Genomic DNA, 24,098 nt, shown 5'->3' with positions numbered 1-24,098 from the left:
GGGGGGTGCACATGGGGTGGTCGACGGAACCGGGGAGTGAGCCAGAGCCTGTGTGGGAGTCGATAGAAGAAGGTAATGAGAGATACCGGAGAGAGGTTGTGGAAAGGAGTATGCTGCAGCGCAGGCGCATTGAAAAGCACCTTCTCAGCCCAGTACGTCCTGTGCCAACTCCTCGTACTCACCGTGCGAAGTGTGTTAAAGTTCCGGTACAATTGATGCCGGCTATACGCACCAGGTCTCCAATGCGCCTTCACAGCCCAGTACGTCCTGTGCCAGCTCCTCGCACCTGCCGTGCGAAGTGTGTTAAAGTTCCGGTACAATTGATGCCGGCTATACGCACCAGGTCTCCAGTGCGCCTTCACAGTCCGGTACGTCCTGTGCCTGCTCCCCGCACTCGCCCTGAAGTGCGTGTCACCAGTCCGGTGCCACCTGTGCCGGCCCCACGCATCAGGCCTCCAGTGCGTCTCCTTAGTCCAGAGCTTCCGGCGACGGTTCCCAGTCCAGATCTTCCGGTGACGGTTCCCAGTCCAGAGCTTCCGGTGACGATTCCCAGTCCAAAGCTTCCGGCGACGGTTCACAGTCCAGAGCTTCCGGCGACGTTTCACAGTCCGGAACCTGCAACGACGGTCCACAGTCCGAAACCTCCTGAGACGGTCCACAGTCCGGAATCTCCTGCGACGGTCCACTATCCAGAACCTCCAGCTCCAGGGCAGGAGCCTTCCTCTGCGCCGATGCCCAGTCCAAACACGGTGTCCAGTCCAGCTCCATGGCAGGAACCCTCCTCTGCGCCGATGCCCAGTCCAGACACGCCGTCCAGTCTCGCTCCATGGCAGGAGTCTTCCTCTGCACCGATGTCCAAGCCAGGGCCGGTGTCCAGTCCCGCTCCATGGCAGGAGCCTTCCTCGGCATCTAGGTCCAGTCCAGGCACAGTATTCAGCCTGGGTCCATTGCTGGATCCGCAGGATGAGCAGGTTCTTCGTCCCGCACCAGAGCCGCCACCGACACTAGACACCCCCCCTAACCCTCCCTTTTGGTTTCAGGTTTTGCGGCCGGAGTCCGCACCTTTGGGGGGGGGGGGGGTACTGTCACGTCCTGACCATAGAGAGTCCTTATTTTCTATGGTGGAGTAGGTCAGGGCGTGACTGGGGGGTTAGTCTAGTTTATATTTTCTATGTGGAGTTCTAGTTTTGTTTTTCTATGTTGGTGATTTTGTATGATTCCCAATTAGAGGCAGCATGTAATCGTTGTCTCTAATTGGGGATCATATTTAGGTAGCTTTTTCCACCTGTGTTTTGTGGGATATTGTTTATGTGTAGTTGCATGTTAGCACTCCATTGTCGTTTCGTTTATTCTTTATTGTTTTGTTGTGTGGTTCACTTACTTTAAATAAAAAAGATGTGGAACCCAGATCACGCTGCACGTTGGTCCGAGTATGTTTCCAACGATCGTGACAGTGATCCACAAAAACTCTGGAGAAAAAAAAATCCACTGCGGCAGGCAGTGAAGAAAATCCCTTGGACTCGTCTTGTTTCCTAATGTAATGCAGCATAAAATACCTTCAGATCAGCATATTAGCATGTTACACTCCCCTGAAACTACAGCAAGTCTATGGATGGATTTACGTGTGATGCCATAAGGCAGTATTTTGTAGCTATCTCAGAAAGGCAATTTAATCGCCCGTGCTTTTACATTCAGTATTTTGGATGTAATCATCAGGCCTACCTTAGCATAGGCTGTGATTTGAATTTCAAGCTATTCTCCAGGAGTAGGTGTGGGGTTGTTCTCTGTCCCCGTTTGACTGTGTGACAGCCAGGAAAGAAGTCTGCCCTGTGGGGAAGCCAGTGGCCCTCCACCCCAGCGCTACACAGCCACTTAAAGCTGTCCTCACAGGCTTATGTGTGCCCTTCATGCATGAGCCAAGTGTCTGAAATACCCCCACCCGGCTGCCATCCCCCCTATGGGTCCCCCCATACATCCCCTGCTCTCCCATGACAAAGAGTGTGACTGCCAGTGCCCGCTGGCACTTGTAGATTCAACTGTCTATAAAAAGGGGGCACCCATGTCCACACTGTGTAGAGGTGTGTGAGAGCGGTTGTGGAGGGGGATTCTGCGCAGCATGGCAGCGTTAAGCACATTATCAGACGCAGGGCTGCATTAGAAATCAGCTGTCGGAGTGCGAGGGCTGCCCCGGGTGCAAGGTCATTGTCTCTATTGAAGTTGAACAGGCGGCCTGCCGGAGGAGTAGGCTTGCTGTTTTGTTGCATGGGCATCTGGTGCTCCCACAGCACACTGCTTCAAGGGACCGGCAGCGCTCGGGATGTCTATGGTGACAAGCAAAGTTTCACTGCACTGTAAGTTACCCTGTGTGCTACTTTTACTTTTTAACATTTTGCTTGTTTGAATATGGGCCACTATTATACAGGAAGTTGCATGTAGGCCTTTTAGTTACTGTAATTATTCAGCTATAAGCTATTTGGCAACTGCAGATAAGACAGTGAATGAATTTGAATGAAAGGAAACTTTGTCAAGTAGCTTGTGTTTCAAATGAGTTCCTAGTATAGAGGGTAGTTGTACATATTTATTATATAAAAATATATCTGAATTATCCATTTGCACAATTACAATGAAAAACCACTAAACAGGGAAATACAGCACACAATCTGTTATTTTTTATGCTTTTGGACTGCTGCAACCAAATTGCTCTGCAATGGGACAATACAGATCATCTGCGTCTTATCATGTTGCCTATACAACCTGATGAAAAGTTTGACAAAATACGGTGCTGTGTAGTGTTGTTGGCTAGTAGAACATGTGCATCTCACATTGAATCTTAAGATCCCTGTGACTAAGAGAATTCTGCATTTGTTTTGTAAATTCAGGGTATCCAAACCCCATACGACACTTCACTGGCGCTCAATGAGTCTAGGGGATTTGCATACATTTCAGTTCAATGACGTGTGTTTATCTTCTTGTATTTCATAAATTGCGTAAAGAGGCATTCGTGCCAATGGTTTATTACACAAATACTGTATGTAGTGCCTTTCAAATTTGCCAACCCGTTTCTCAGCAAACATATAAGACTAATTCTTAGCAGTGTATGATGGACTCGCTCAAACATGTGGTTTGGAGAGCAGGGACTAAACTATTGTACTCCCAATGTTTTGTGATGAATGCAAATAGCTTGTTGTCATTAACCTCCATTTAAATGTAAATCTGGGTTCTGTCTGTGGAGACGAGCCTCTGGACTGCTGCGAAAGATTACTTGTTATGGGTTCAGTTTCTTTTGTTGAACATGCAGCAGCTATTCTTTTGAAAGGTCTGCTTTGTTATTAATTAACGATTCTTCGATTGCATAACAAGTAATTGTCCATCTACATTATTACCGTATGAGCTAATCTAGCTAATCTTTTCTAAGGGATGCTCAGTCGTGTTTGGAAGTGTTTTATGTGATGGCGATGCTGCTTTTTAGTCCAGGACTAGGCTTAATCTGTCCCCGAAACCAGCCCAATACTACTATAAAGATCACTATGATTGAATCAAATCAAATCAAATTGTATTTGTCACATGAACCGAATACAACAGGTGTAGACAGTACCGTGAAATGCTTACTTACAAGTCCTTAACCAACAATGCAGTTCAAGAAATGGAGTTAAGAAAATATTTACTAAATAAACTAAATGACCCAGTTGTCAATAAATTCGCGTTAAATATGTGTCATTTAATTAGCCATTAAGATGTGGCCATCTATTGCTTTTAACTGAATAATCAAAGTAATAATTGCTTAACGAGTCTGTGACCGCGGTTGCATAATGTTCTTTGGGGGGTGCAATTTTTGTTGTTGTTGGAGGACATGCCCCTCCAAAAGGTCTGTGCACGGCCCTGCTCTGAGCAGCGCTAAAGCTGTTCTATTTCAAGGATCCGCCACTCAAGCGAATCCTGCTTTAACCTTCCTCCGAAGTAAGATGACGTTGCTAAAACAGCGAAGGCTTCAGACACACACACGACACACAAGACATCAACAAGACACACATGACACACAATACATCAACAAGACACACAAGACATCAACAAGACACACACAACACACAAGACATCAACAAGACACACACGTCACACAAGACATCAACCAGACACACATGACACACAAGACATCAACAAGACACACATGACACACAAGACATCAACAAGACACACATGACACACAAGACATCAACAAGACACACATGACACATAAGACATCAACCAGACACACATGACACACAAGACATCAACCAGACACACACGTCACACAAGACATCAACCAGACACACATGACACATAAGACATCAACAAGACACACATGACACACAAGACATCAACAAGACACACATAACACACAAGGCATCAACCAGACACATAAGACATCAACAAGTCACACAAGACATACGACACACAATACATCAACAAGACACGCATGACACACAAGACATCAACAAGACACAAGACATCAACAAGACACACAAGACATCAACAAGACACACAAGACATCAACAAGACACACACAACACACAAGACATCAACAAGACACACACGTCACACAAGACATCAACCAGACAAACATGACACACAAGACATCAACAAGACACACAAGACATCAACAAGACACACATGACACATAAGACATCAACCAGACACACATGACACACAAGACATCAACAAGACACACATGACACACAAGACATCAACCAGACACACATGACACACAAGACATCAACCAGACAAACATGACACACAAGACATCAACAAGACACACATGACACACAAGACATCAACCAGACAAACATGACACACAAGACATCAACAAGACACACATGACACACAAGACATCAACCAGACACACACGTCACACAAGACATCAACCAGACACACATGACACACAAGACATCAACAAGACACACATGACACACAAGACATCAACAAGACACACATGACACATAAGACATCAACAAGACACACATAACACACAAGGCATCAACAAGACACATAAGACATCAACAAGTCACACAAGACATACGACACACAATACATCAACAAGACACGCATGACACACAAGACATCAACAAGACACAAGACATCAACAAGACACACAAGACATAAAGACACACACGACACACAATACATCAACAAGACACACACGTCACACAAGACATCAACCAGACACACATGACACACAATACATCAACAAGTCACACATGACACACAAGACATCAACCAGACACACATGACACACAATACATCAACAAGTCACACATGACACACAAGACATCAACAAGACACACAAGACATCAACAAGACACACAAGACACACAAGACATCAACAAGACAAACAAGACATCAACAAGATACACATGACACACAAGACATCAACCAGACACACATGACACATAAGACATCAACAAGACACACATGTCACACAAGACATCAACCAGACACACATGACACACAGGACATCAACCAGACACACATGACACACAAGACATCAACAAGACACACATGACACATAAGACATCAACAAGACACACAAGACATCAACAAGACACACAAGACATCAACATGACACACAAGACATCAACATGACACACAAGACATCAACACGTCACACAAGACATCAACAAGACACACATGACACATAAGACATCAACAAGACACACATGACACACAAGACATCAACAAGACACATAAGACATCAACAAGACACACACGTCACACAAGACATCAACAAGACACACATGACACACAAGACATCAACAAGACACACATGGCACACAAGACATCAACAAGACACACAAGACATCAACAAGACATACAAGACATCAACAAGACAAACAAGACATCAACAAGATACACATGACACACAAGACATCAACCAGACACACATGACACATAAGACATCAACAAGACATCAACAAGACACACATGTCACACAAGACATCAACAAGACACACAAGACACACAAGACATCAACAAGACACACATGACACATAAGACATCAACAAGACAAACAAGACATCAACAAGATACACATGACACACAAGACATCAACCAGACACACATGACACATAAGACATCAACAAGACATCAACAAGACACACATGTCACACAAGACATCAACAAGACACACAAGACACACAAGACATCAACAAGACACACATGACACATAAGACATCGACAAGACACACAAGACATCAACAAAACACACATGACACACAAGACATCAACATGACACACATGACATCAACAAGACACACATGACACATAAGACATCAACAGGACACACATGACACACAAGACTCTCTTTGGATTAAATGACACAAGACCAGAGGGAATCACTACAATTTGTGTTGTATGTAGAAAACGTGGTGTTTGCCAATCAGCGTTGAATGAGTGTTGTGTATCAAACAGTTTGTAAGCTGGAATGTTGGGGTTTGAATTGTCTTCCAGTGTTGAATTCCTGCAAAAAGATTAGGTTTTCAATTGAATAGCTTTTGTTGCCTGTCTTGAAGTGAATTACACCTCTTGGCTGTGGAGACCCACTTCAAGAGCAATGTTTGCCAATTGCCTACTGCATAGTTAATACATTATGCAAGAACTGGGCCATCAAGTATTTTGGGGTAACACCTAATAATAACTATCATTTATAAGCCATTTATTGATCATGTGTTAATGATTTTCTGAACATTTGTAAATTATTATAATGCTCCGGTATCCAAATAATAGCCTAATGTAACAGCATGCAAAGATTTGTTGGAATAATTTAATAAAACAATTAATTTCGTAATTACATTTTGACCATATAATTGAGACCGAATTATAAAAAAAAACAGCTTTGACCAAGCTGCTTCAGCGCACACCCAACTGCTGGTGGCACAAGCTGTCCAAATGGATCTAGCTTAGACTCCTTGCCAAAATATAAAACAAGAGACATCAGCTTCTAGTCTTCACTAAGGCTAAGGACTGGGAGCAGAGTTGCAGATATATTTTGTACTTACAGCTATTTACTCTTTGTTTGTTCGTGGTTTCTTTATCCTGAGATCCTGCGTAGCAGCCCTGTAGACTAATGTAGTTTGTACTTTATAATTCAGTTCAAAGTTGCATTCAGTGATGGTGAATTCTCTATATATGCAATGCCGTGCAGATATCCAGAGCAAATGAATAACTATGAATTTGGGACAGATTTGGGACAGATTTTGGGACACATTACAACAGAACTTTGAACTTACTCTGCCTCATAGGAGGGTTCCCAGTTGTACCGGACAAGAGAATTTGGCCATACGTCGGTGCTGTTCTTCTGCTATGGCATCTAATGTCAGTGCCAGCAATCCAATTTCACAAATTGCCCCCTTTTATTTTGGTTGATGGCCAATGAGGCAGTAATCCTGTGTTTAATCAAAGACCCCCATTTCCATGTACATCTGAAACGCAGCATGTTGACGTAAACGGAAGTCTGCCGGCTTACACTGAAATTATATTGGAATTAGCGAAAGGCTTGTCAAGTGTCTGTTTTCGTCCATATTTCCTCTCAAGGGACATTTCTAAGTATTGTAAATGATCAAATGGGAATCTGTCATGTTTTCCACAGATATCCAGGAGTTCTATGAGGTGACGCTGCTGAACACCCAAAAGAGCTGCAAGCAGAAGCTGGAGGAGGTCAACCACATGGCCGACAAGTGGGAACAGACGGGCACGGGCTCACAGACGGGCACGGGCTCCCCCACCGCGGTGCTACAACACGCCTGCCCAACCGAGGTGAGCCTGATGGGACCTCGGAGTAGCGGGCTTAGAAATGTAATGAATCCTGCCAGTCTACCCATTACACGATTATTGACTTGAATGTGGAGGCCGTTTCTACTCATTGTAGTTCTGTGGTAGTGGTACTACTTCACCAATGAGGAAGCCAGTTGACTCTAAAAAACACCAAAAAATAATAGCACGATAAGATAAGTGTTTTTCTGTTTCACAGTTTAAGTTCAGGTTTTATTACAGTTTGTAGGTATTGAGATACATACATTGGGATTGTTCCTTGCCTAAGTTCTCAAGCAAATAAACAGACGGTGGAATCAATTACAGATTTGTAAAAACAAAAATGAAACAAAAATGAATAATAATTTCCTTGTGTGTGTCACAATTTCAAAGTGGAAATTACAAACTATAGAATACTTTTTATAGCTCAAATAAACAAAAATGTTGCATTTCCTGCCGTGCAGGAAAATTCTTAGCAACAAAAGAGTGATCACATGAAGATCCTACATCTGTACTTTGTGTCACCTAATTAATTATTATTATATTCTCTGACTACATCTATCGGCATGACATCAAATTTGGTCAGGTTCAATTAATATTTGGGTGTCTTTCTATAAAAGAGGGTACCAGTGAGCATTTCTTGTAGTCTGTTTGGAGCTCTTACAAAGTCATTAATAATAATTAGACTTTTTTATTCTTCATGTGAATACATTATGATATAAAGGGGAACATAAATACATTCAATATAATTCAAAAGTTTAATCAAAACCTATGTTTAAAAATGTATGATACTGTTGTATCATATACTCAGCATTTAACACTTGAATTACACATTGACCTTGATCGTGTGAAGTTCCTGGATATTGCTGTCTGTCTCTTTTTTTTGTATGGAGATCTCGGAAGTAACCTCGTAGCATTTCGTATCGCCCTATGTTACGGTGTGTAAACAGTTTTCATGGGCACACATATCCAAAATAATGTATGTGATTGAAAAATCCAATGCTTCAAACAGAAATAGTAACTTTAATATTGTCATGCCTGCTCCCGCTCTCCCTCTCTGGCGCTCGAGAGCACACCTGTCACCATCATTATGCGCGTCACCGCTCATTGGGCTCACCTGGACTCCTTCACGTTTTGATTGCCTTCCCTATATCTGTCTGTTTCCTCTGTTTCATCCCCGTGTCAGCATTATTGTTATTTCCATTTTCCCTGTCCAGACACTGTCCATATTCTGTTCCTGTCCGTGGTTATTTAATGTTCACTCACTGTACCTGCTTCTCGTCTCCAGCGTCCATCCTTACAAATATGATTAATAAAACTAAAATCAATACTGTCATTAACGGGGTTCTTCAATAATATGAAAGTAGTTTGATGCGCATTTGATGTCTAGCTGTTTAGTTACGTTGGTACATTATCGCGCAACATCAGTTGATTCAGGAAAAGATTTTCTGAATGACAGTCATGTGATAAAGAGCTTGTGTAATACTGCATGCGATTTAACAACAGCCAAAGTGTGGGAATAATGTTGATCTCGAGGATTGACAGACAGTTTTGGTGTCTGTTGTTACGGCGGTCAAGATAATTAGCCTACTTCATGGACAACATTAAATCAAGATTCCTGAGGTAAGATTATGGTCCGTGTACATTTTGATAATTTGTGTTCCGAGTTAAAATGGATCAATCGGGAATGTGAAAACAGCTTGTTTATACATTTTTGAAGAGAAATCAAAAAAAATTGTGCATATAAAACTCCCAAAAACCTTCATATTTTGATGTTCAAATGTGTGTAGGGTTTAATGTGGAATGCCTGCTCAAGCCAACACTTCCTGTCCTTTAGTAGGAGGTCACCCTTCTAACTCCATTCTATTAATCTATTATCTATTAATTAATTGATTAATAGCTGCTCATACCATGCCACAGTGCCAATAAGGTAAGATTTCTAAATTTCTGCATATGATTTAGTGTGTATTGACTTATTAATGAACTGCTGTTACTGTAAATGGTTAGCTGACTGATACAGTGCATTCGGAAAGTATTCCGACCCCTTGACTTTTTCCACATTTTGTTATGTTACAGCCTTATTCTAAAATAGATTACATAATTCCCCCCCCCCCCCCCCGATCTACACACAATACCCCATAATACAAACCAAAAACAGTTTTTTAAATACATTTTTGCAAATGTATTAACAATAAAAAACGGATATCACATTTACATAAGTATTCAGACCCTTTACTCAGTACTTTGTTGAAGCACCTTTGGCAGCGATTACAGCCTTGAGTCTTCTTGGGTATGACGCTATAAGCTTGGCACACCTGTATTTGGGGAGTTTCTCCCATTCTTCTCTGCAGATCCTCTCAAGCTCTGTCAGGTTGGATGGGGAGCATTACTGCACAGCTATTTTCAGGTCTCTCCAGAAATGTTTGATCAGGTTCAAGTCCGGGCTCTGGCCGGGCCATTGAAGGACATTCAGACACTTGTCCCAAAGCCACACCTGCGTTGTCTCGGCTGTGCATTTAGGGTTGTTGTCCTGTTGGAAGGTGAACATTCGTCCCAGTCTGAGGTTCTGAGCGCTCTGGAGCAGGTTTTCATCAAGGGTCTCTCTGTACTTTGCTCCGTTCATCTTTCCCTCGATCTTGACTCCCAGTCCTTGCTGTTGAGAAACATCCCCACAGCATGATATTGCCACCACTATGCTTCACCGTAGGGATGGTGCCAGGTTTCCTCCAGATGTGACGCTTGGCATTCAGTCCAAAGAGTTTCATCAGACCAGAGAATCTTGTTTCTCATGGTCTACGGGTCCTGTAGGTGCCTTTATGCAAGCTCCAAGCGGGCTGTCATGTGCCTTTTACTGAGGAGTGGCTTCCGTCTGACCACTCTATCATAAAGGCCTGATTGGTGGAGTGCTGCAGAGATGGTTGTCTTTCTGGAAGTTTCTCCCATCTCCACAGAGGAACTCTGGAGCTCTGTCAGAGTGACCATCGGGTTCTTGGTCACCTCCCTGACCAAGGCCCTTCTCCCCCGATTTCTCAGTTTGGCAGTGCGGCCAGCTGTAGGAAGAGTTTTGGTAGTTCCAAATTTATTCCATTTAAGAATGATGGACACCACTGTGTTCTTGGGGACCTTCAATGCTGCATAAATGTTTTGGTACCCTTCCCCAGATCTGTGCCTCGACACAATCCTGTCTCTGAGCTCTACGGACAATTCCTTCGACCTCATGGCTTGGCTTTTGCTCTGACAAGCACTGTCAACTGTGGGACCTTATATAGACAGGTGTGGGCCTTTCCAAGTCATGTCCAATCAATTGAATTTACCACAAGTGGACTCCAATCAAGTTGTAGAAACATCTCAATGATGATCAATGGAAACAGGATGCACCTGAGCTCAATTTCGAGTCTCATAGCAAAGGGTCTGAATACTTATTGTAAATAAGGTATTTCAGTTTTTCTTTTTTTTATAACTTATTCTTAATAACTTAACCTGTTTTTGGTTTGTCGTTATGGAGTATTTGTCACACCCTGATCAGTTTCACCTGTCCTCGTTATTGTCACCACCCCCTCCAGTTGTCGCTTGTTTTCCCCAGTGTATTTATCACTGTGTTTCCTGTCTCTCTGTGCCAGTTCGTCTTGTATGTTTAGTCAAGTCAACCAGTGTGTTTTTCCCGTACTCCATTTTCTATTCTCTTTTTGATAGTCCTCCCGGTGTTGACCCCTGCCTTACTCTGGACTTCTTTTTTGCCTGCCTGATCATCCTGCCGGGCCTGGCCTTGATTCTGCCTGCCCTTTGGTACCTTTTGGACTCTGAACTGGTTTTGATCCTTTTGCCTGTCCACGACCATTCTCTTGCCTTCCCCTATTGGATTAATAAATATTGTAAGACTCCAACCATCTGCCTCCTGTGTCTGAATCTGGGTCTCGCCTTGTGTCATGATAGTATTGTGTATAGATTGATGAGGAAAAAAATTGATTGATTCCATTTTAGAATAAGGCTGTAACGTAACAAAATGTGGAAAAGGCCAAGGGGTCTGTATACTTTCCGAATGCACTGTATATCCTAGCTACCTAGCTAACCATTGGTTATCTTAATAAACAACAGTATCTATTGCTAGACTTGAGATATGCCCCTAGCTATAGTTAGTCAGTGGTTGCACATCTAACTAGCTCGAATGAAGCAAAGGTGTGAATAGTAGAAGCGTAAATATATTCTTTCACTGTTTACAGCAGGTCTCCAGCTTCTCAGACCAGTCTGATTAGCCTGATAGAGTGCCGTGGGTGTGCAACTTACACCTGTGCAAATCTGTGTGTGTATATCAATGGAATTAAACATCCAACCAATGCCTCAAGTGTCGTGCTGTAGGTCCACCACACACCTGAAGGGTTGTGGGGTACCATGGAGAAACAACCCCTAACCCCTCCCCCTAGACACTGAGAGCATTGGACAGATTTGGACAGTTGTAGAGCAATACCGCCAAATTTCCACTAAGCCTATCAGAGGGTGAGGTAGAGCTCTCACCATGTCACCACGCATCAATCCCTCTCAGATCTCCACAAGTGTCTAGACTCTGGGTAGTAGGGGCTAGTGGTTGTTTCTGGACAAGCCATGGGTATTATGGTAGCTCAGTCAGTCTGGCCCTATAAAAACATGTTCACAGCTGTCAAATACTTACTTCCTCTGTCTCAATTGCATTTCTTTGATTTGTTGTCTCCTTCTCAAAACCCATTGGATGAGAAGGTCAGAAGTCCCTACCCTCTCACCTTCTTATCCAATGGGTTTTGAGAAGGAGGCGAGGAGAGAGGACGTGAAGAATGAAGGAAATGCAATTGAGATTCTCCCCTTGTGTCGTCCATTCCTCACCTCCCTCTCAAAGCACATTGGGGGAAGGTTCCTCTCCTCGGGCTCCAATGTAGTTACAATGAGAGGCAAGAAGTGGAGGAAACAAGGACAGAGGAAGCAAGAACGTGATGTCTAGTTTACACACACACACACACACACACACACACACACACACACACACACACACACACACACACACACACACACACACACACACACACACACACACACACACACACACACACACACACACACACACACACACACACACACACACAGACACACTGTTTTAAGAGTTTACTGATTATAATAATATTATTGTTATTATTATTATCAAACCATTGAGGAATGTTGACCCTGATGTCAAAAATTGGTCCCTTTATTTATAGAAAGACCCATATGTTGTTTTATCTTGCCAGCCATTGGTGAATGTTGGCTTTCAACGGTCATCGTCAAAAAGAATAGGCCTCCAATGTGAGATGAGAGCTGATGATTGGTCCCTAGATCCTCTGGAATCGGGAGCCCTGAGCAGATCGCCAGCTCCACACACCCATCCCTTCTTTAGCAGTTGTCCCCATTACACAGAACGACTCTGCTGACAAACACAGGCTCTGGTTCTACTGTTTTTTGAAGCTGTTCCCAACAAGGAAATAACAGGAGCTGTGTCGGCAACAGTGTGCTGGACTGTGTAGCTCTAGCTAATTGGCCTTTGAGAGAGAGCCTGCTAGTGTTGGAAGAGCTCCAAGAACTTGGCTATGATATATGTACGCAGGCCTGGCCTGTGACATTGTAATTTAAAGGAATGAATGGAGAGAGCTGAAGGTGAGGGTTATAAATGCTTGCCCTTTGACGAAAGCAACTTTCCACAATGAAGTCTACTAATAAGTCCTCGAAATGGAACTAGAGTAAATCATTTATAGATTATTCTAGATTTTATTCAGCATTCTTTTACTTGTTTGAACTACTTGTTGAGTCCTTGATTAGTTTTGAATGCCGATTCTCACCCTGATGTTCATGACCATAGAAATAGAATGAATAGAATGGGCTTGGAAGCTCTAACACTGGCAATTTGACTGATAAACTCATGGGTACATTCGCAATGTCTACCGTGTATTGTGATGCAATAATTCCCATGGTATTTTGGAATGTTCTATCAACTGATGCTGGATTGCCATGGTAATGTAGAATGTTCATTTAAATGATGTGGCTATTTTTAATATCAGTTGAGTTGATTTTACAAATCACAGCACATATTGAAGGGTACACTTCCTGCTTTTACTTCCTGGCATCATGGGTACCATCAATTTCTGCCAGTCCACCCATTATCAAATAATATCCAATTTTGTCACATGCGCCATATACAACAGCTAGCTAATATTTTCTAAGGGATGATCAGTAGTGTTTGGAAATGTTTTGTGTGATGGTGATGCTGCTTTTTAGTCCAGGACTAGGCTTAATCTGTCCCCGAAACTGTCCCAATACTACTATTCAGATCACTATGATTGAATCCAATCAAATGTATTTGTCACATGCGCCGAATACAACAGGTGTGAAATGCTTACATACAAGTCCTTAACGAACAATGCAGTTCAAGAAATGGAGTTAAGAAAATATTTACTAAATAAACTGAAGTAAAAAAATACAATAAAAAAGTAAAGAAGAAAATGGCATAACAATAACAAGGCTGTATACAGGGGGTACCGGTACCCAGTCAGTGTGCGGGGGTACAGGTTAGTCCAGGTAATATGTACATGTAGGTAGGGGTAAAGTGACTACGCATAAATAATAAACAGCGAGTAGCAGCTGAGTAAAAAGGAAGGGGGGTGGGGGGGGGAATTTGACGAATTGTTCAGCAGTCTTATGGCTTGGGGGTAGAAGCTGTTAAGGAGCCTTTTGGACCTAGATTTGGCGTTCCGGTACCGCTTGCTGTGCGGTAGCAAAGAGAAAAGTCTATGACTTGGGTGACTGGAGTCTTAGACAATTTTTTGGGCTTCCCTCTGTCACCGTCTAGTACATAGGTCCTGGATGGCAGGAAGCTTGGCCCCAGTGATGTACTGGGCCGTATGCACTACCCTCTGTAGCGCCTTACGGTCAGATGCCGAGCAGTTGCCATAACAGGTAGTGATGTAACCGGTCAGGATGCTCTCGATGGTGCAGCTGTAGAACTTTTTGAGGATCTGGGGACCAATGCCACATCTTTTCAGTCTCCTGAGGGGGAAAAGGTGTTGTCGTGCCCTCTTCACAACTGTCTTGGTGTGTTTGTACCATGATAGTTTGTTTGTGATGTGGACACCAAGGAACTTGAAACTCTCGACCCGCTCCACTAGAGCCCCGTCTATGTTAATGGGGGCCTGTTTGACCCTCCTTTTTCCATAGTCCACTATCAGCTACTTTTGTCTTGCTCACATTGAGGGAGAGGTTGTTGACCTGGCACCACCCGGCCAGGTCTCTGACCTTCTCCCTATAGGCTGTTTTGTCGTTGTCGGTGATCAGACCTACCACTGTTGTGTCATCAGCAAACTTAATGATGATGTTGGAGTCGCGATTGGCCACGCAGTCGTGGGTGAACAGGGAGTACAGGAGGGGACTAAGCACGCACCCCTGAGGGGCCCCAGTGTTGAGGATGAGCGTGGCAGATGTGTTGTTGCCTACCCTTATCACCTGGGGGTGGTCTGTCAGGAAGTCCAGAATCCAGTTGCAGAGGGGGATGTTTAGTCCCAGGGTCCTTAGCTTAATGATGATCTTTGTGGGCACTATAGTGTTGAACGCTGAGCTGTAGTCAATGAACAGCATTCTCACATAGGTGTTCCTTTTGTCTAGGTGAGAAAGGGCAGTGTGGAGTGCGATTGAGATTGCGTCATCTGTAGATCTGTTAGGGCGCTATGCAAATTGGAGTGGGTCTAGGGTTTCCGGCATGATGGTGTTGATGTGAGCCATGACCAGCCTTTCAAAGCACTTCATGGCTACCGATGTGAGTGCTACAGGGCGGTAATCATTTAGGCAGGTTACGTTCGCTTTCTTGGGCACAGGGACTATGGTGGTCTGTTTGAAACATGTAGTTATTACAGACTCGGTCAGGGAGAGGTTGAAAAAGTCTGTGAAGACTCTTGCCAGTTGGTCCGCACATGCTTTGAGTACACGTCCAGATAATCCGTCTGGCCCGCGGCTTTGTGAATGTTGATCTATTTGAAGGTCTTGCTCACATCGGCTATGGAAAGCGTGATTATGCCATCATTGACTTGAATGGAGACCCCCTTTCTATTCATTATATTTCTATGTTCATGACATCATGCTGATGATTCTTAGCAGATTCATTAACCCTCATGCTACCAACATATTTTACCAACTGGGGTCATTTTGGCCCCAATAACAAACTGTTTGAAAAAGCAACAATAATTGCAAAACATTAAGTTAACTTATTAAAACATAATTACACATGTAAATAATGTTATCTGAAATAAAAAAGATCCAAAACAGACTGTTGTTTTAGCAACATTACAGTTAATTTGCATATTTTGCTAAACAAAAATCTTTGTATTTTGGAATAACCCGGACGATGCTATGCCAATTGTGCGTCGCCCCACGGACCTCCCGGTCGCGGCCGGCTGCGACAGAGTCTGGGCGCGAACCCAGAGACTCTGGTGGCGCAGCTAGCACTGCGATGCAGTGCCCTAGACCACTGCGCCACCCGGGAGGCCTCAAAGGCCAATTTATATTGTGGTCACATGATTTTTGTGTCATGTGACAAAAGCCCACATGTACTGCTGCTCTCCAGGACCAGGTTTGAAGGAACACAGCTGTGTTTTCCAGTGTGATTTCTTCACACAACACTTGATTAACTGGTCACCCCAATTGATCATGAAATCAATTACTCTATAAATTACTGGAAATTATGTCAATTTGGCATTTTAGAATATTTCATGTCTCGTTTGAAATGCTGTGGTTAGTTGATAAAGGATGAACCTTTTTATTTTCTATTCATCCACTAGGGGGAAGCTAGTCTTTGTAAAAGATCTCCCCCAGTACAAAGGTGAAGTCTGAGTTAAATCGTATTTCTCTCAATATGATAACATTTTCATTACCCTTGCACACAATTTTCTGTAGATCTTAATTTCAATATCCCAATGATCTATGCAATCAATTAATGCATCTCTAAACAACACTTTTTTGTGTGTGCAATTCCTCAGTTCTCCCTCTGTTTTACGATTTCTATGACCCTTTAGACCCAATGTCTATCACCCATGATAATTTTTTCCGTGCTGTGTGTGTGTGTGTGTGTGTGTGTGTGTGTGTGTGTGTGTGTGTGTGTGTGTGTGTGTGTGTGTGTGTGTGTGTGTGTGTGTGTGTGTGTGTGTGTGTGTGTGTGTGTGTGTGTGTGTGTGTGAATGCGTGTGCGTGTGCGTGTGTGTTTGACATACTTGGCATCTAACCAGTGACCTCAGTAATCCTATCTCTCCCCATTGAAACATTCCTGGTTCCATACATATATTGTTCCTTTTCCAGAGCTGTACAAACTGATAGATATACAGTATACATGTATAGATCTGAACTAATGTACATTAAATGAAATATACTGTTCAAAAGCCCTTGGTGTGAAAGGAGTGGATGTGTATGTTTAGTAGATGCATGGGGATAAGTGAAGGGGTTATAGAGGTCACAAGGGACCAATTCTGAGATTGGGTCACCTGCCCTACTACTGTGTATGCTAGAGGAGCAGTTCTCTAAACACTCTCTCACAGCATGGTCCCTAGATAGAAAGAAACACAAAGCAGGTCATAGCCTCTGCAAGCCTTCTGTCCCCAAGCCTTCTGTCCCAACCATTGTGTTGGTTTACCTAACGCTTCGGGGGGAAGTTTCCCCTACCCTTACAGAAAAACCATATGAGTTTATGTGAAATCATGTGTTTTTGATCCTAACCGTAACCATGGGGAAAATGCTAAATTGATCCCAGATCAGCATCTAGGGGCAACTTTACCGTACACCTTATACCCAACACCATAGTTACATTTGTGTAGAAACAGCCTGAAAAGTAGGGCCGCAAACATGTCCCATAACTTCACTCCGTCTGCTCATTTGGGTCAGAACTTTCCCGAAAATGATTTGATGTCTGCGTTGTGTTACAAAACACAAGCCGAGTGTATTAAGCCATGCTGAATAGATGAAGGCTTAACAAAATCAGTGCTTTGTGGCAGAGTGTTGACACTCTCTATCCCATGCAATCTGGTACAGTATTTTTGATCCCACTGTGTGCTTTTTTGCCACTTCAGCCGGAGGTTGTGCAAGCACAAGCTGCAGTCTTTTCTTATGTTTTGCTTGGATTAATTTGACTTTAGGAATTTCCTTGGACACATTTTAAATACAAGAATGAGAGCGTAGATGGTAAGTAAACAAGAGACATTATCTCTGTCCGCTGTGTGTGTGTGTGTGTGTGTGTGTGTGTGTGTGTGTGTGTGTGTGTGTGTGTGTGTGTGTGTGTGTGTGTGTGCGTGTGCGCGTTCATCCGTGTGTGTGTATACCAGGTTTAAGCATTTATTTTTGATAGTGTTGGACATGTACACAATAATTCTTGGGGTACTGATTGAAGAATCACCTTGGCCAAAGTCAAACAAATAGCGAGGTACTGCTCAGCATCAACGGTTAATGGCAGAATGTCTCTGTATTGTGGAGATGATGTTTTATACCCTGATGTAATATTAAGACAATTAGGTTGTTTATGACTCAGAGGGACTCATAGGTCAAAGAAACTGTGTAACTTTGAAAATAGTTAGTTTCTCTGTACTCACAATGTTTCATTGTGGTTTCAGTTATTTCTTTCCAATTAAGCTTATTCTACATTTACATTAACTTATTGTATTGTAATAACCTAATATAATGATACTTAGTGTGTGTGTGTGTGTCCTCAGATGAGGGAGCGGAGCAGCTCAGAGCACGGTGGGAAGGACCAGACACCGATCAGTGTGAAAGTCTCTGAAGTGAGTACCCTGTGAACCTATCGCCCGTAATAAAGCACAATGCTCTATGATAAACTGCATCCAATTGCTTCAATACAGTGGCAGCGGCATTCATATTAAATATATCGCCATAGTCAATAACTGAAATGAATGTTGACTGAATGATTTGTTTGCTATTTAATGTTCCTATTAAACAAGCCTATGACCCCAGTTGGCGGCAGGTAGCTTAGCGGTTAAGAGCATTGGGCCATGTGCCCTTGAGCAAGGCAGTACATTTATTAATGTCGACATTCGTTTTTGACAAGTACTGTATGTTATATTACAGATACCTTAACTTCTTATGGCTGCAGGGGCAGTATTGAGTAGCTTGGATGAAAGGTGCACAGAGGTGCCCAGAGTAAACGGCCTGCTCCTCAGTCATAGTTGCTAATATATGCATATTATTATTAGTATTGGATAGAAAACACTCTGAAGTTTCTAAAACTGTTTGAATTATGTCTGTGAGTATAACAGAACTCATATGGCAGGCAAAAACCTGAGAAGTTCCACTTCCTGTTTGGATTTTTTCTGAGGCTGGTATATTTTCAACCAAGCTCCCATTGAAATTACAGCGAGATATGGATGAGTTTTCACTTCCTACTTCCACAGTACCCTGTGGACACCCCTCTCTGCCTACCACATACACAATTCATGTCTCAAGGCTTAAAAATCGTTCTTTAACCCATCTCCTCCCCTTCATCTACACTGATTGAAGTGTATTTAAGAAGTGACATCAATAAGGGATCATAGATTTGACCTGGATTCACACAGGTCCCGTGTGGCTCAGTTGGTAGAGCATGGCGCTTGCAACGCCAGGGTTGTGGGTTCATTCCCCATGGGGGGACCAGGATGAATATGTATGAACTTTCCAATTTGTAAGTCGCTCTGGATAAGAGCGTCAGCTAAATGACTTAAATGTAATGTAAATGTAAATGTCAAAGAGCAGGTGTTCTTAATGTTTTGTACATTTAGTGTATGTTCTTTTTAATTCTGTCATGCTACGCTACTGGCCTCTTGTTGTTAAAGTGAATATTCTCAACATTGTTTGATGGCTGGTGCGCTGGCAATGTCAGTGTGATCCAGGATCTATTCACCTATCATCTCTCAGGTCAACAGCATAGGTTAAACACATGTTTAAAAAATGGCCAGTTAACAACAATGTTTCGGAGACCCAGAGGGTTCAACATCAGCGGCTTCCCCACTGCAGGGCCAGAGGGGTCTTTATGAGGGAGACAACACCGAATGTTGACTTAAACTGTTGATGGCTTTCTAGGCAGTACCAAGAGGCAGCATTATGGACAGGCTTTGAAGCCCCAGGTGTGGGAAAACACACAGACTTGTTTACTAGGCTCAAGGCACAGAGCTTTTATCACCGGCTGGAGAGCTATACACTGGGGCTATGGGAAAACAGTTTTTAGTTGCTACTCTGGACATCTAGCCTTTTGCCGGTGTGAGCAGCGCACGAGCCACTTTATCAAGTCTTCTCAGATGTGACACACTTTGAATTCTTGTAAATAGAATTAGAGAATATTTTTTTCCCATAGTCAATTATGGTAGTTTCTTATTGCAATATGAAATTCCTAATATATTTAATAGAAATCGGATAGAAAAGAAAAATAGAAAATGGAGCCCTGAACTAGAGAAATAGAAAAACAACACGGAACAGAGAGAGGTGGCCGGAGGAGTGAAGGTGTGTACTGTAGCATGAGAAATCTGTCAAGGCTTAGTCATGTTGTATGGGTCCTGAACAGATGATTGTTTGGATACAGAGCTTGCTAGAGATAGGGGAGCTTAGCTAACGATTGCTTCCTGTTTCTCAAGCCCCTCCTCTCCCTCTTTCTGTCTTTCTCGCTCTTCATGCACCATTCTGCACCTTTCCTCACCCCCATCTCTCCCTTCCTATGTATGTAAGGCAGTGACACTAGCAGTAAATGCCACCTCTCGCCCACACAGCCAACCCCAGTACCTTCACAGAGTCAATCACTCTGGTGAGACACACTCTGCCCATAGCTTTGGAAGTTCACAAGCATGATACAGAGAGTCTCCGATTATAGACCCTATCTAATCAATTTCCATGTATTTTTATCAGGGCATTCAGACCTAACCAGCTTTCCATGATTCATTAAAACATACTGCTCATTGGGAAAGTGTGTTAGAATTATTTGATGAACATAGTCAAGGCGACTCATTGCATTGCAATGTGCGTTTAATTGTATTTAATCTAAACAATATATATTTCATAATCATGTTGTGAATTTAAATTACAAATAACCCAATAGCCTTGTCATAAAGCATTAGTACAAATGAATAGAAATCTTACAAGCCACAGGAGTGATCTGAGCAAAGGTGCAAATCAGCTACTGTACAATTTGTTAAAATTCAGAAGCTCTAGTTCCATAGTCTGGACAACAAGAAGCTCAGCAAAGTACATGAGATTATCGCTGCACAAGGGCGGGGGATATGGTCTAAGAGCTTGAGACCAGAATAAAGTGATTATATCATCTAACTATAGAAACGTAGGTAACAGCAGCTTGAGATGTACCATGTCACTGTTTGGAGTTGCACTGCTTATTTTACCTTTTGGACAGACTCTTTTTTTTTTGAGATTCAAAGTTACTATCTGGAATGAATTCCGCACAGTGCTTTATAGACACGCAGACCTTTTTCATATAGGTATGTTACAGCTGGGCTGGAACAAAAGCCTGCACACTTCGGCCCTTATTATTGTCCATCCCTGATCTCAAATGTATTCTACTTCAGACGTTGTCTCCATGTCATGAAAAGGCCATGGTCAAGGTCAAACACTAAAGTAGACTAAATAAAAACCTGTCTCTCTTATGTCCTGACTCCTGTATGCATGTATCCACTGTATCAGTTACATCCAGAATTCACAATACCTCACCTATACCTATCGATGAGAGGCAGCAAAGGAAGTTAAATCGTTCACCCTACGTAATCTAATCAGGCGAAGCCAGCTTGAGTCCCATCTGCTGAAAAGATTAGCCCTAGTAAACACCCCCTCTGAGCTGTGTGTGTGTGAATAGATAGTCAGTGCATTTGTGAGTGGAGGGCGCTGCTATGTCCACAAAATGAAAGCGGTAATCAAAGTGCTCTTATGTGAGGAACTTCAATCAGAGGACCAATCATTCTACAGGCAGCAGGTAAACACCAGAGTTGAATATGAGAGAGAGACAATAATGATAACTCTGTAATAGGGTTACCACGATACCAGTACAGCGATGCTACAGATGTAGGATCTTAATTTGATCACGCTGTTGTAAGATAACTTTAAAACGTTTAGTGTATTTGAGGTTTTAAAAGGCTTCTGAAACTTGTAATTTCCACATTGTAATTTCAGACTTGATTTTCCCTTACATAAAATGTATCAACCCCTACAAAAATGTCCATTAATTATAATCCACATAATAATTCACATTTCCTGTTGCTGCAGGATTATGTTTCTGCTGTAGCAAACTGGCTCAAATTAAGATCCTACATCTGTAGGAAGTAAGGAAGGAAAGGAAACATGAAGCAGACTTCACCCAGAGTCAGTCATATTTGTTTATTTAACAAATCACACACACTATTCTACAAAAGTAGGTTTTAAAGAGTGAAGTCTGCTTCGTGTTTTCCTTTTTACCAAGGAAAATCTGGTATTGTATCATTACAACAACACTACTCTCCTTATCGCACCCGGTGGCTGTTAGTCCTCTCATGTCCAAAGCAGTGTCAATGGGCTCACTTCTGACCAAGTAACATGTGTTTGATTGTTTGAAGTAATCCAATGATTCAAATATTTTCTAACTAGGAGTAGACATAGTTTGCTAATTTGTCTGCATTTGGTTTGTTAGCAAAGCTCTTGGGCCTTATCGCATGTTGATTAAAGTATTTCTGGAGCTGCAATTCCTCTAAAATCATGTAATAATATTTAATATTAATAATGTATGTACAGTGCTGTGAAAAAGTATTTTCCCCCTTTATAATTTTCTCAACTTTTGCATATTTTTGATACGGAATGTTATCAGATATTCAATCAAAACCTAATATTAGATAAAGGAAACCTGAGTGAACAAATAACACAACAATTACATACTTATTTTATTTATTTCATAAACAAATAACCCCAAAAAGTATTCTTATTTTTTTTATTTAATTAACAAAGTTATGCAACACCCAACGCCCCTGTGGGAAAAAGTAATTGTCCCCTTATGCCCTATAATTATTGATCAACTTTCCTAATATTAAGCACATTGCTTATCTTTACAACAGGAGTATAGCCTACCTAGCTGGCATGAAAATAAACCATGGAACCATGGAAGCGTCCTCCATTCGCTATTTAAGTGCAGAGATGACATGTATTTTTTCCAGCTGCCCCTGTTTCGAGACAGGTGCATGATAATGGTCCATTCTAAATCAAAACAAATTTCACACATATATTATTTAGTATATGTAAAGACCAGATTAATTTGAGAATAGTCTGATGGGTGACAATATTAGCCTGTCACTTGTGAATTATGTATTAAATCAAATCAAATTGTATGAGTCACATGCGCTGAATACAACAGGTGTCTGTCTACCTTACAGTGAAATGCTTACTGACGAGCCCCTAACCAACAGCTCAGTTTCCAAAAATACGGATAAGAATAAGAGGATGGCATATTATATTATTCATATTATTATTATTCATATTATTATTAACTATTATATTATGTAAAGGCCATGCATTTTCTTGGTGACTGTCTGGCTAGTTAATATGAATATGTCATAAGAGTTGCAATAGTGAGTACCGGTATTGAAGTCAACATGACCACCACAACACATCAGATTCTTCTCCTGGTTTGATGAGAAAAGTGTTTCATAACTCAAGAGTTATTGGGTCTCCATCATGGACAAGCCAATGTGTGGGCCTCAAAGCAAAAAAAGGTCCGGTGTGTTAGAAATGCCTGGCTGATTTTTGGTCCCAGTCTGTCCCTGGTATCCACTGTGGGCAGCCATTATGCTGCTTATTAGGAAAAACAAATGCTGTTAGTCAGTGTGCTGTGACCACATGTTTGACCTGGCTCCCCAGGGTCTGTGTGTCTATGTTTGTGTTTGACCTTTGACTCGATATTGATTTGTTGCTATTAGGATGTGACCTTCGTTTTGGCCAAAGTGTAATGGCATGTCACCCTGAGACCTGAAGGGGGATGGCTGTGTATCTTCTGCTTAGCTCAACAACTTATTGCAGTGTGGGGGGAGATGAGCTGAATCCCTGTTGGGATGCATTTCACACTCTTATCACTTTCAGCTGCAGTTCCAGAACAATGTGATCTTGAACAATGTGATCTAGAACAATGTGATCTTGGTTAAATATATAAACAGAGTGTTGTATTACCATAAATAGAGTAGTGTTTTATAGTTTACAATAACACGCCTAAACAGTGAAGCAATAAAAAAAATATAATTGATCCATAATGGGCTATTTAAGATTTGTCTCTGCAAAATAAATGTATAAGT

The 24,098-nt window shown here is 42.2% G+C and overlaps 1 protein-coding gene across 16 annotated transcripts in view; it reads left to right on the top strand.

The window, feature by feature from the left end:
* Window positions 1-24,098, top strand: part of LOC139537721 (disks large homolog 2) — a 337,098-nt gene that overhangs the window by 41,191 nt on the left and 271,809 nt on the right. For 15 of the 16 annotated variants that reach the window (XR_011667590.1, XR_011667591.1, XM_071339347.1 and 12 more), the window contains exons 3-4: window positions 7,619-7,785; window positions 18,516-18,584. Coding sequence is in view for 14 of the 16 variants with exons in the window: in XM_071339347.1 (XP_071195448.1) it covers window positions 7,619-7,785; window positions 18,516-18,584 (236 nt within the window). In the remaining 2 variants the exon portion in view is untranslated. Of the gene's footprint in view, window positions 1-2,219; window positions 2,352-7,618; window positions 7,786-18,515; window positions 18,585-24,098 lie in introns of those variants that run through there. The other variant, XM_071339352.1, reaches the window with a different exon arrangement.

The sequence above is a fragment of the Salvelinus alpinus genome, chromosome 13 (genome assembly GCF_045679555.1).
Source record: "Salvelinus alpinus chromosome 13, SLU_Salpinus.1, whole genome shotgun sequence".
NCBI classification, from domain to species: Eukaryota; Metazoa; Chordata; class Actinopteri; order Salmoniformes; family Salmonidae; genus Salvelinus; species Salvelinus alpinus.
This window is presented reverse-complemented; position numbering and strand designations above follow the sequence as displayed.